At 37.4% G+C, this 12740-nt stretch overlaps 1 protein-coding gene across 8 annotated transcripts in view; it reads left to right on the plus strand.

Annotated features, from left to right (window-relative positions):
• Positions 1-10687, plus strand: part of MAST4 (microtubule associated serine/threonine kinase family member 4) — a 216035-nt gene extending 205348 nt beyond the window's left edge. For all 8 annotated transcript variants that reach the window (XM_087715576.1, XM_087715577.1, XM_087715579.1 and 5 more), the window contains 3 exons: positions 2842-2978; positions 3748-3929; positions 4579-10687. In XM_087715576.1, the coding sequence (XP_087571702.1) occupies positions 2842-2978; positions 3748-3929; positions 4579-8342 (4083 nt within the window). In that variant the 3' untranslated portion in view covers positions 8343-10687. The remainder of the gene's footprint in view (positions 1-2841; positions 2979-3747; positions 3930-4578) is intronic.
• The last annotated feature ends 2053 nt before the right edge of the window (positions 10688-12740 follow it).

Here is a 12740-nt window from a genome sequence, read left to right on the forward strand (position 1 = left end):
CTTTCAATTTAGTTTTCGTTTAAATTGGATATGTTTATTTATATTCATCTCTTTTTAATTATTTAATTAAATTAAATAATTAAAAGCCTTCTTTTATTTGCCCAGAGTGCCAGGTAGTGATTCTGAACCTTATGCATTTGGATAATCAAGTGGAAAATGGTTAATAAAATCACTTACATGTCATAAAAACAGAGGCCTTAGATGTTCCTCTCAGACCTGGAGGAGGCATCCAGGGAGGTAACCTGCCAGGATGGGTGGAGATGCACTCCCAAATTAATGAAGAGAAAAATGGCAGAAATATAATGATATAAAATAAAGCAGTCCTTGCAATTAGCTATCCTCTGAACTGTGTAATTATACTTCATCCTCTTTCCATTTTTTCTGCTAACACCTGATTAATAGTAATGATATACTAAAGGAAGCCTCCAGCAGCTGGTCTTTTCAAGTGAACTCAGGTCTCCTTCAAATTGCTGTCAAGCATGCACTAGGCATACTGTTGCTTTAATACTTTAGAGAGACTGAAATTATAAAGCAAAAACCATTTTTATTTTTTAAAAAAGATAATTAGCTTTATCTGAAAAAACTGTCTTCCACAATTCTATCACCATGTATAATTTGTCAGCTTCAATCCGGCAACTGATGGAACAAAATGGGCCTTCAGAGTATATCATTAAGACCATGTTTTTTCTCACAAGGATTAGATACCATTTTTAATTATTTTTCTCACAATATGTGATATCTTGTTATTACTGTATATCCCGTATTACCAAAAGTGTGTGGATTCAAATCATTTGAGTAGAGTTTAAAAAAAATAGTTTTCTTGTTTGTAAATTGAAATGAAAGGCACAATGAAAGAGTTTTAGGAAATGGATTTTTATGAAGTCATTTAGAAAATATTTTGCTGTAAAAAACATCAGAATTTTTTTTTACCATGATTTAATTTATAGAAGGATTAAAGTGTATGACATTATAAGTACATAGATAACTGCACAATTCTGCTAATGCACTACAGGATATATACATAAGTTTATACAGAATGTGTGGTGTGTGATATTAATTTATTGCCCTGCATAAACTATCTATATATTCTGGCATTAACCGTTTGTTGACAGGATTATATTGCTTATTTCAGTCTTTCTTAACCTGGATGAGGTTGTAATAAACTTTCAGAATTTTTAGTAATACCATTTGGCCTATAGAATTCTCGTGGTTGTGATGTTACTTTTGGGGAATACCCAGATTAATACTACCTAATTTGCTATTCCTTTCACTCAATTTATCCAAAACTGGCTTAATGTTTATATATCCCAAGACTCTGGGGGGTGTATACTGCCCTGAGACCAAAAACACAGTTTGTTGCAGGCAACTAACTCTTAAAGATCTGCAGAATATGCTTAAAAAAAAAACCAACTAGAGGATATTTACAATCTATAACCAGATTACAAACAAATATTTAGGCATACTTAGGGGGCTTAGATGTATCTATTTAAAATGGCAATTATTTATTTTATTTTTCCTTTGAGTAGCAGATTCAATGCTAAATAACAATTTGCATCTGAAAACCATGTTAGTTTGAAAAAAAATTGTAATACAAGTAGTCCTTGGAGTATGATGGCAATTGGGACCAGGATTACTATCATTAAGTGATGCCGTTGTAAATTCACAACACCACATGACCGTATTGTTAGCAACAACAATTCCAATCCTGGTTGGCATCATAATCCAAGATGCACAGGTTGTTAAACAGGAAAGCATGGAAGTTCCAGGTAAGGTATTTGGGGGTGCCAAGGGGAGGGGGAATGGCCCTGGGAGTAGTGGTACAGGCCACGTGCAAGTTCAGAAAGTCTGGGGCATGAGAATATGGTGGACCACATGTACAGGTAGACACGAGATAAACATGCAATGGGGTGTGAGCCAAGAAGCGCTGGGTGATGGACAGGGTGGAGGGGCTGGGGGAACTTACCAGAATGTCTTGCAACCTTCCCTCATTGGCTTCCCCATTGACTGTGCGGTAGGAAATTGGCAGGGAAGGCCATAAATACCAATCACGTTATAACTATTGTAAGCGCAAGCTGGTTGCCAAACACCTAATCATTGACATGTGGCTACGGGGAAATTCTAAATTAACATCACTTGTAATATGAAGCATAAAGAATGCTAAAAACAAGAAAAATACTGCTCATAGTAAAAATGAGCCAAGGTGGCGCAGTGGTTAAAAGCAGCACTGCAGGCTACTGCTAGATCAGCAGGTCAGCGGTTCAAATCTCACCGGCTCAGGGTTGACTCAGCCTTCCATCCTTCCGAGGTGGGTAAAATGAGGACCCAGATTGTTGGGGGCAATATGCTGACTCTCTGTAAACCGCTTAGAGAGGCCTGAAAGGCCTATGAAGCGGTATATAAGTCTACTGCTATTGCTAAAATCTTATTTATAATGGCTTTGCTTAACAAAAACTAAGATTTGGCTATGAGAGTGACACAGAAAATCCTATGTCTACATAGGATAGAAAAACTAGAAAACAGAATTTCTCAAACTTTTTCAGGCTATAGATATTAAAGAAAAATCCAGGAATATCTGGTCAAGACACAAAAGAGTAGTGATGATAAAAATCAGCCAAGTTCAAATGAACATCCCCCCCCCCCCTGCACTTTAGTATCTCAGTAGTATATCAACTTCTAAGCTTTGTTATGGAACGCACCAACGATATACCAATGGAACGATATACTCTTTCCCCCCCCCTTCTGATTCATATATGATACCCATATTCTGATTATTTTGTCCCTTTTTTAATAAAGACTTTATAGTGGTACCATATTGTCTGATCCTGTTTTCTTATTTGACAGAGTGGCAATAAAGTGTCAATTACTACTACCCCATTTGAAAATACCTCAATAAAAACAGGACCAGCTAGAAAGAATAGCTATAGAGGCCGAATGGTTAGACGGAGTAAGAAAACAAAAAAGAAGGAGTGCTTGGAAAGGTGAGTTGTGATTCCTTAATAAAATTTGTAACATTTTTGTAATATGTATTTCTTTATGTTAGAATCAAGATTTCCAATTTTTCTTGATATTACTAGCATTAAATATTACCTTAAAGGCTGTTGATTAATTACTCTACAAGATTACTTTACAAAATCTCTTAAAATACCCAAATACCCTTTTTTTTAGAATAATTTAAGATTGTGCTTTTTATAATGATTAACCTGCTAGAAAGCTGCTGGGGTTGCGGTATTTACATGTAAACAATAAGAGGGGCAGTGGGATCTCTCTCTCTCGATCTCTCTCTCTCTCTCTCTCTCTCTCTCTCTATCTATCTCTCTATCTCTATCTCTATCTCTATCTTTATAGCATAACTTTCTTTCAAGAGTTTTTCAGAATTAAGATTTTGGTTAGTTAGGATTTCTTTAAAAAGTGTTTAGCATATGGCTTTTAAGTGCTATTATTATTGCTATTTGTAAATTGAACAGAGTCACTCAGGAGAAATGGGCAATGGATGGATGGATGGATGGATGGATGGATGGATGGATAGATAGAGCATTATCCCAAACTTCCAGAATAGAATTGGAAATTATCTCTCATAGTTTGTAGATTTTAACATATACCTCTGATTTACAGCGTAAGTACCTAAACATCTAGCTGCAATGTCAAGTAAAACTTTGGCAAGTTTTTAACTACTAAAGGAATGTTGTTATAACTTTTGGAGTATTGCTTTTACTAGGATTTTACTGAAAAAAATTGTTTTCATATTAGGAGGAGATCTCTCTTCAAAAAGCTGGCTAAGCAACCATCACCTCTTCTTCATACAAGTCGGAGTTTCTCCTGTCTGAATCGATCATTATCATCAGGAGAGAGCTTACCTGGTTCTCCAACTCATAGCTTATCTCCCCGATCACCAACACTAAGCCTTCGTTCCACCCCTGATTTCCCCTCAGGTAAGGAATTGGTGATTAAAGATTGTCAATGAAAAAAAATTAAAAGTTCCTCAGATACTAATCCCAGAGTTAGTGTGAAGGAGAGTTGATTTTCATGAAATTTTTTGTGTGGCTGTATGAGTGTCAAACATAAAATTTCTAAGGCTAGAGAAATATGATCTCTGATAATATTTAGTCTGTATCAGATTTGACAATAGTTTTTTTCATGATCTGTAGATTCTATGAAAGGGACGCTGTGGCTCAGTGGCTAAGATGCTGAGCTTGTCGATCAGAAAGGTCGGCAGTTTGAGCCGTGTAACAGAGTGAGCTCCCGTATTTGTCCCAGCTTCTGCCAACCTAGCAGTTCGAAAGCATGTAAAAATGCAAGTAGAAAAATAGGGACCACCTTAATGGGAAGGTAACAGCGTTCTGTGTGCCTTCGGCATTTAGTCATGCCAGCCACATGACCATCTTCAGACAGTGCTGGCTTTTCAGCTTTAAAACGGAGATGAGCACCACCCCCTAGAGTCAGGAACGACTAGCATATATGTGCAAGCGGAACCTTTACCTTTACCTTACCTAGATTCTATGGAAATAATGTGTCTTGTAATAGTTTCTAAATATTGAAATGAAGAACTTACAGTTTTATGTATTATTTTTCCCCCCCTAGGAACAAATTCTTCCCAAAGTAGTTCTCCAAGTTCAAGTGCACCCAATTCTCCAGCTGGCTCAGGACATATTAGACCCAGCACACTCCATGGTTTAGGACCCAAGCTTGGAGGATCAAGATACAGATCTGGAAGGCGCAAATCAGCTGGCAATATTCCCCTTTCACCATTGGCTAGGACTCCGTCTCCAACACCTCAGCCAACCTCTCCTCAGCGATCTCCATCACCCTTACTGGGTCATTCAATAGGCAGTGCAAAAATAGCCCAGGCTTTCCCCAATAAAATGCATTCGCCTCCCACTATTGTAAGACATATTGTCAGACCTAAGAGTGCAGAGCCACCAAGATCCCCACTGCTCAAAAGGGTTCAGTCAGAAGAAAAACTTGCTCCTTCTTATGGCACTGATAAGAAACACTTATGCTCGCGCAAACACAGCTTGGAAGTAACTCAGGAAGAGGTTAATAGAGAAGCATCCCAGCGTGATATAACCCTTCAGAGTCTGGAGGAGAATGCATTGGAATCGCCTTCGGTCACACGAGTGAGGCCTGCTGAGCAAGGCTGTTTAAAACGCCCCCTTTGCAGGAAACTGGGCAGGCAAGAATCTGTTGATGAACTAGACAGAGAAAAATTAAAGTTCAAGATAGTTGTGAAAAAACAAGATCTGGCAGAAAAACAAGAATATTTGCAGAAAACAAGTTCATGTTCAAAACATGAACTTTTCAGTGAATCAGAAAACCTTATTATCTCATGCCTGGAAGACAAGGATAGCAAAAAAGTGTTTCACAAAGCATTGGAAAGATCAAATCACTCTGAAGTTAAAATTACAGCTTTGGAGACACAGTCAACAGGTGGCATACTGAAAGACACCCTTCAGAAGAATGCAAACTTGAAGTCCAAAGAATACAGTGCTTCAGACGCATGTATCTCATGTCATAGCCCTGCACTTAATGAACTTAGTCATTTGTCTTATGATTTCAAAAGACTTTCCCCTCCGTGCACATTGCTAGATGTTCTGCCCCACCCATCCGAGAAGTTGGCAAATGGAAAAGAAGGGAATGTAGATAAAAGTGCATCAACAAAAGAATTTGTCAAATTTGAAAAATTAGATAGTAAACTTGCAAATATAGATTATTTTCGAAAGAAAATATCTTCCGAAGAAAGTGATGACAATTCCAGTCCGGTGCTAAAGCCCAAATTGGCAGCAAGCATACTTGAATGCCAACAGCTTAATTCAGCTAAGCCTATAAATATTACGCAGAATTCCAATTCGCCTGCTGAAAGTCCATCATTTCTCAGCAGTGCTCACGCTGCTCAGATTAGTTCTGTTCCTTTTGTTCCCCTCAAAACCTTGAACAGCAGAGCAGAACCTGGCATGGAGAAGTCCACCTTGATCTCCACAGAATCATTGGCCTGGAAGAGTTCTTCAGATTACAAGCTAGAAGGAAGGTCTGTTTCTTGCTTGAAACCAATTGAAGGTACATTAGATATTGCTCTACTTTCAGGGCCACAGGCTTCAAAGGCAGAAGTGTCTTCATGTGCATTCCAAGATGACCAGAGTATTAAAAGCGATCAACTCCCCCAGTGTGACAATAGCCTAAAAGCTGAGCCCTTTACTCAGAAGGTGCTACCAACTATCCAGCAATCCAGACCCTGTAAAGCTGATCTTTTGGAGCTGCAGAGCTCAAAGCCTAATAAAAATATCCAGCATTCAACTTCAGCATCTGTGATGATTGAACAGCAGTCAAAAAAATCACACTCTAGTCTCAGTGTTAACAATGACTCATCTGTAAGGGAGACCTGTCAAAAAGAAGAGACACTCCAGGTTGGTACAAACAATATGAAATCTAATGGCTTCCAAAATCAGAATCCTGCTATGATAACTTGCAGAGCTACTCAAGGACAAGGAAACACTGAAAAGGGCAAACGAAAAGAGAAGAAGCATGTTAAAGAAGTTTTGGAGAGCCACATGAAAACCGAACAGACTGATGATGAGACGACTGCAGATCCCTCAGTGAAGAGCCTCGTTCCAAATTTGGTTTCGAATCAAGACTCTAAGCACAGTCAAAGGTATACTTTGGATTCAACTGCTCATTTACAAGCATGTGGCACAACAAAAGTACAGGCATCAAATTCCAAGGCGAAGCCCAAAGATGTCAAAGATATGCTTAAACAGGCTGCAAAGGAAGATGAAAACATCACTGGAGAATTTTCAGGAAATGAATTTGGCATGCCTAAGCCGAAAACGAATGCTTTGCTTTCCCCAAAGTGTTTCAATTCAGTTAAAATAGAAAAAACAATGGTTGCTGCAACTGTGCAAAAGGATAAGCTTCGAGACCTGGGATCAAAAGAGCAGAGGCAATCTAAAAACACACAGCCTCCGACTGCTGATAAGGAGCCTAATTTTGCTTTTAAGCCGCAAAGTAGCAATTCTGATGTTCCTGCCGTAAAAGAACCATTCAATAGACCCTCTGCAGCAGATGTTCCTGTGTGTTATAGCAATCAAGAAACTCTCCGGCCTGCTATGGAGAATAGCACTGTGAAATCAAAGCAGGTTCTTGATGCTTGTTCCTCTAAATTAAAACATTCTGAAAAATTTGCACATAAACCATTAGCTACACAGGTAAAAGAAAAAGAGAACGGTGCACTGGGAATGGCTGGTTCTCGAAAGGAGGGGAAAAACATATTTAAGATCACTTTGGATTCTTTCTCACATTCTTCAAGCTCTCAGAGAAAGCTAAATAATGCACAGATTCAGACAGAACAGAATGTGGTGGTAGCGTGTAGATCAGAACCACCGGTCCAACTCAATAGAACCGCTGCTGAAAATCAGCTTAAATCTTTTAGTAAAAGCCAGGGGACGGAGAATACCAAGCTTTTTCAGAAGGAAGAGATAGCAAGCTTAGGAGATCCAGTTGATCAAAAGCCATTCCATCTACGGAACAAGCCAAAGGTGTCCACTGCGAAAGAGTGTCCCTTGCTGAGCAAAGAGGGAGATAAGGATTCAAGTAACCCAACAGTCTCTCCAGAAAAACAACCTGAAGGAAGGAAATGTACTGATGCACTTTATTTTCAAAGTGACAGCAGGAAATTGGATTCCAGCTTTTCTGTGCCTGCTTGCGATGCCAGAGGAAAAGTTGTGGAAAAGTCAGCCACAGGTAACAAAAACTTTCAGGACTGTAAAGGAAAAGGACACATAAATCCAAAGCAACTGGCAGAAGGGAGTAAATCAAACCCAACAAAACATTCCTCCTTGACCACGTTGCAGAATTCGTGTCGCACAGTGGGAAACACTGCAAAGCAGCTGGACAGCCCATTCAGCTGCCCAGAACCTAGACAGAAAGGCCCTGTTTTGCCTTCCTCAAAGGCTAAAGTGCTCTCAGCAGCGCCGTCCCTCGAAGCGAGCTGCAAGGAAGTCAAAAAGCAAAGCAGCTTTTCTTCCTCCGCAGATGGCAGAACAGAAACTGTGTCACTATTGAACTTTCACTGTACTTCGCCCCCTAAAGAAGAGCAAATCCTTACTTCCGATTTAGGGGGTAAGCCCAGAGGTCAGGAGAGGTCTCACTCTGCTAGCACTGTGGACATAAAAGGAAGAGACCCCAGTCTGCCTCAATCCTCTGCTACAAGAAAACAGAATGTAGGTAAAGATTTGCCAAAGTCAGGGACTACAAATGACTCTCTCAATGCACTTTCGTTGGACAAAGATTCTTCCCGGCAGAAACGAGGGAAAGACCCCTCAAGACACAGCCCTCACAAAAAGAGCTCTTAGTAGTTGCTTGCAAATAGGACATCTCGAATGAAAGTCTAGTTGTCTGTCTCCCCCTCCCCTCAAAAATCAGCACTGTGTAGTATTTTCTTTCAGAAACAAAAGTGTGCCACTTCAGCGGGGTCTGTAAAGAAAGACTCGTGATTTATTCCCCTTTCATAAATGTCTTCCCAAATGTTACCGGTTAAACTGTTAGCATATGGTATTTGTATAGAAGTTGAGAGACTTGAGGTAAAGTGGGCCTGGGGTTGCAGCTGGTCGTGGCAAGTTCATGTAAATACTTAATGTGTTTGTTTTGATTTACAGTATCCAACTGCTGCTGATTGTATTGTTTACTCTTTTTTAGAGTTGCTGCTTTGCCACCAATTTGCCATAATCAAAGAAGAAATAGAATTGCTAAAGCTTAGGCCTAAACCGAACCCACAGTTGCATTTCCTCTAATGGGAGGATGAAAGTAGATCTTTTTTTTTTCCTGTTCAGATTTGTACACCGACCATAAAAATTTAAGAATATTGAGATCTACTGATTTCTAATGAGTTTTGCTGCCTGGTTTTAAGCACTACAGATTCATACTTTTGTGCATGAGCTAGACTTACTCATTTAAACCAGTGCTGCTTGAACTTGGCAACTCCCAGGGAGTTGAAGTCCATGCATCATAAAGTTCCCAAGTTTAAGAAACATTGGCTTAAATGAACAAGCTGCAATTCTTTAATGCGCAGTGATTGTATTTATTTAGTGTTGGTGTTAGGAAACAGAAAAAACTTCCATGGTCTTTTCACATAATACTTCCTTGCTGGAGGACAGTTTTGGAATAACAGGAAATGTTCCTTTTTCTTCATGGCATGCTAAGTGTACTTCTTTATTCAGGTCGTATTAATTATGGTTTGGCCTTTCTAATATGATACTTATGTAGAAGCAAATGTGGTCTTAGAGCTACATTTCATCTTTGCGATCATGACAGGTAAATTTGGTCATTTAGTGGTTCAGTTTTCTTTGCTGTTTTATGACAAAAGTGGTGAAGGGGTGCATTTTCCATCATTTTATCGAGATAATATATTCAGTACCTGATAACATATAAATACTTAGCTGGGGCCTTACATTGTAAATTAAACTTGCTGTTTATTTGCAAGTGATGCTAGGATTCACATTCTGGTTGAAGTATATTAAGTATCTGTAAACATTTCATAGCATGATATTTATTTGTATAGAAAAGAAGTTAATTTTTTAAAATAAGAAAAAAAAACATTTTTAGATTAAAAGGGGAGAACATGTTGGAGCTTTTTGGGACTAGAATGTGAGCTTAGTTTTCCTAAACCTTGCTTTAATTTCATGATTCATGAAATAAGTTTAAATGGATGAGTTTTGAAGGAAACTTGATTTGGTTGGAAACAGATAAAAAAACATCAAAGGTTATGATAGACAAGAATGTTAAAATGAGAAGAAAATGCATTAATTTTTCTTCCTTTTTATACAAACTTATAGAAGTCCATTTAAACTTGAGTGTCCTCCAGGGCATTTTTCCTGTTTCCTAACTACAACCAACCAAGCATAACCTAATTATGAACTGACTGTTTATAAGATCGTTACAAGTGTTCTAAATGCCTTTCCCTGGGGAAGAAATAAACCAGGTGGGATTTGTTCATATTTATAAGCCTCAGAAAATGATAGCAGCAACCAATTTCTAAATGTCCATTTGAGTGGTTGTATGTTCATTTGCCACTCATGAATTATTTAAAACAAGCAGAGAAGGAAAAATGCTCTTCAGGTATTCCTGTCATTTATAGTCTGAATTTGTGCTTTGGGAATAAAACTGAATGCAAATGCACCCCCAAATCAGAATGTCGTTCTCTGGGAAGTTACTTGTATTACAATTACTTGTACTGGGGGGGGGGGGGGGTAAACCCTTTCACTTTTTTTCTTTAAAGCACATGTAGCTATCTTGTTTACAAATGTATCTTTTAATGTATATTTTGTATATAGTGCTTTATCACTTTTGCCAAATATTTCCCCTCATTTTGAAAATACAGTAGCACCTGAGTTCGCATTCATGTAATTCCTTGTACGTTAATGTTTACCTTAAAGTGAACTGTTAGAGGTCCTCTGAATTGTGTATTACTTGTCAGTCTTTGTGTGGCTGTATATTATAATGTCCGTTTGTAGTATCCCCTACTGTTAATTATCAAATTATATTAAAAAATGGTTAGTATTTCTGCAATAAAGTATTTGCAGTCTCTTTTTTTTTTCTTTAAGAGATCCCCATGATTGTCATAAAAATTGCCTACTAAATGCAAATATTTATACTTGGAAGTTGGAGAACATTGAAATAAAAAAGGGCATGAAATAAATCTGTTTGTTTCTTGAACTGGCTTTCTTGAATTCTGAAATACTACATTTTAAATATTCAGGATTTAATAAACAAGAATGTGTGTGAAATATTTTTTGTTACACTGATAAGTACAATGTGCATTGAGTTCCATGTGAATTATGTGAATGAGGCTGTAATAAAGGAAAAGAGATTTGGTAAACATTCTGTTGCTTGGAAACATAATATGATTTATTCTTCAGTGAAATATGAAAGAGTGACAGAAGAAAGATTATTGATCATAGATTTAGTGGGTTGTAAATTGAGAATAAAATGAAAAGAGTAAAACTTTATGAAGATATAGGAAAGCAGAACAAACGACAACATTTCCAGTGAACTTGAAATCACATATATGAGAATTTCAACAAACAAATTAGAGTGTTTTTCAGTGCACAAAGACTTTAATTACTTCATTTATGACCATATATGCTACATGCTCACTTTGTCCAATGGCCTGTGTAAAGATGTAGAAGTGTCAGCACATCCATTCTGACTCATGACATTTTCTGGAACCAAGAAATGATGTAGGTATGTGAAGAAAATTGAGGATATTTTTTATTCCATCATTGTGACCATGGAATGAATAAATAATGCAGCACAACATAGTTGGAAATAATACCAGGCACTATCCAAATGGAAGCTAACTGGTTTTCAAATAGTTTAGTTCCCTAGTTTATAGATTTGCAGAACATTGTAGACTTTAGGTCATAAAGTAGATTTCCAGGAAAAAAAGTTTTACACATCTCACAAGAAAAGAAAGGCATATTCCAGTGGCATCTAATTATTTAGAAAAAATGTTAGCATCCAGTTATCTAGGAATACCTTTTTCACATTTTCCACTAAAGGTACTGTTTAGTGGAATAAACTGTACCTTTAGTGGTCAATTAATAACAAATGTTTCTGTCAGTAACACAATATCTGGATATTTTTTCTTTAAAACCAAGTAGTTTTATTTTGAATTAGAACATTTTGATGAAAATACCACATAGCTGAATGAATTTATAAACTTCAACATTTTATTAATTTTAGTAAATTTTATTACCTTAAATTTTTTAATCAGTTGTAGGCATCACTATTCTTTCTTGTACAGAATATTTGTGTTAATATGTTTCAGAAAGATAGCAATTCATATTCATATTTTTTTTGTTACATACCAGAGTAAAGGTTTTTGTTATTTTCCAGTAAGGCATTTCCCATGAAATTTACTTTAGCTTTTGAAGATATAATTGTTGTATAGTGTATGAAAGTCTGTGTTAATTCAAATTTGAATTGCATAAATAATCATGGATACATAAAAATAACCCAAATTTTCCCCACTGCTTGATAATTTCCCAGCCAAAAATTAATCAGTTCTAACTTTGATTACAAGCCTATTTATTAAATATAGCTTAATTTATAAGTTTTCATGCATATGTGTATCACACAAATGTACATACACAATATGCCACAGCACAAAACAACAGTTGATAAATGAAGGTAAAGTCTCTTTCAAAATACAAGCAATCTCCAGATTAAGAACAAGTTCCATTCCTAACAGTGGTGGAATTCAACATTTTTTACTACGGTTCTGTGGGGGTGGCTTGGGGGGGCATGGCAGGGGAAGGATACTGTATAATCTCCATTTCCTCCCCACTCCAGGGGAAAGTTACTGCAAAATCCCCATTTCCTCCCGATCAGCTGGGACTCGGGAAGCAGAGAATAGATGGAGGCAGGGCCAGTCAGAGTTGGTATTTACCAGTTCTCCGAACTACTCAAAATTTCCACCTACTGGTTCACCAGAACTGGTCAGAACCTGCTGAATACCACCTCTGATTCCTAAGTCTGTCTACCTGTACTTTTTACATAGGTCAGAACTTGTACTTACAAACTGACTGCCTATTATTAAAAATGGTGGATGGCATTCTCCTTCCTCAAATTGATTAAAAATTGAAACTGAGCGATGTCTTCAAAAACCTGAAAATAGGCTGCATATTAAAGGGCTTTTATCAGTTTACTGGCTTGAAGAAGGACAATGTTGTCCACTATTTTTAGTAATAGCC

The sequence above is a fragment of the Thamnophis sirtalis genome, unplaced genomic scaffold (assembly GCF_051295495.1).
Source record: "Thamnophis sirtalis isolate CommonGarterSnake01/CBP01778 unplaced genomic scaffold, rThaSir2_p1.2 scaffold_5, whole genome shotgun sequence".
Classification (NCBI taxonomy): domain Eukaryota; kingdom Metazoa; phylum Chordata; class Lepidosauria; order Squamata; family Natricidae; genus Thamnophis; species Thamnophis sirtalis.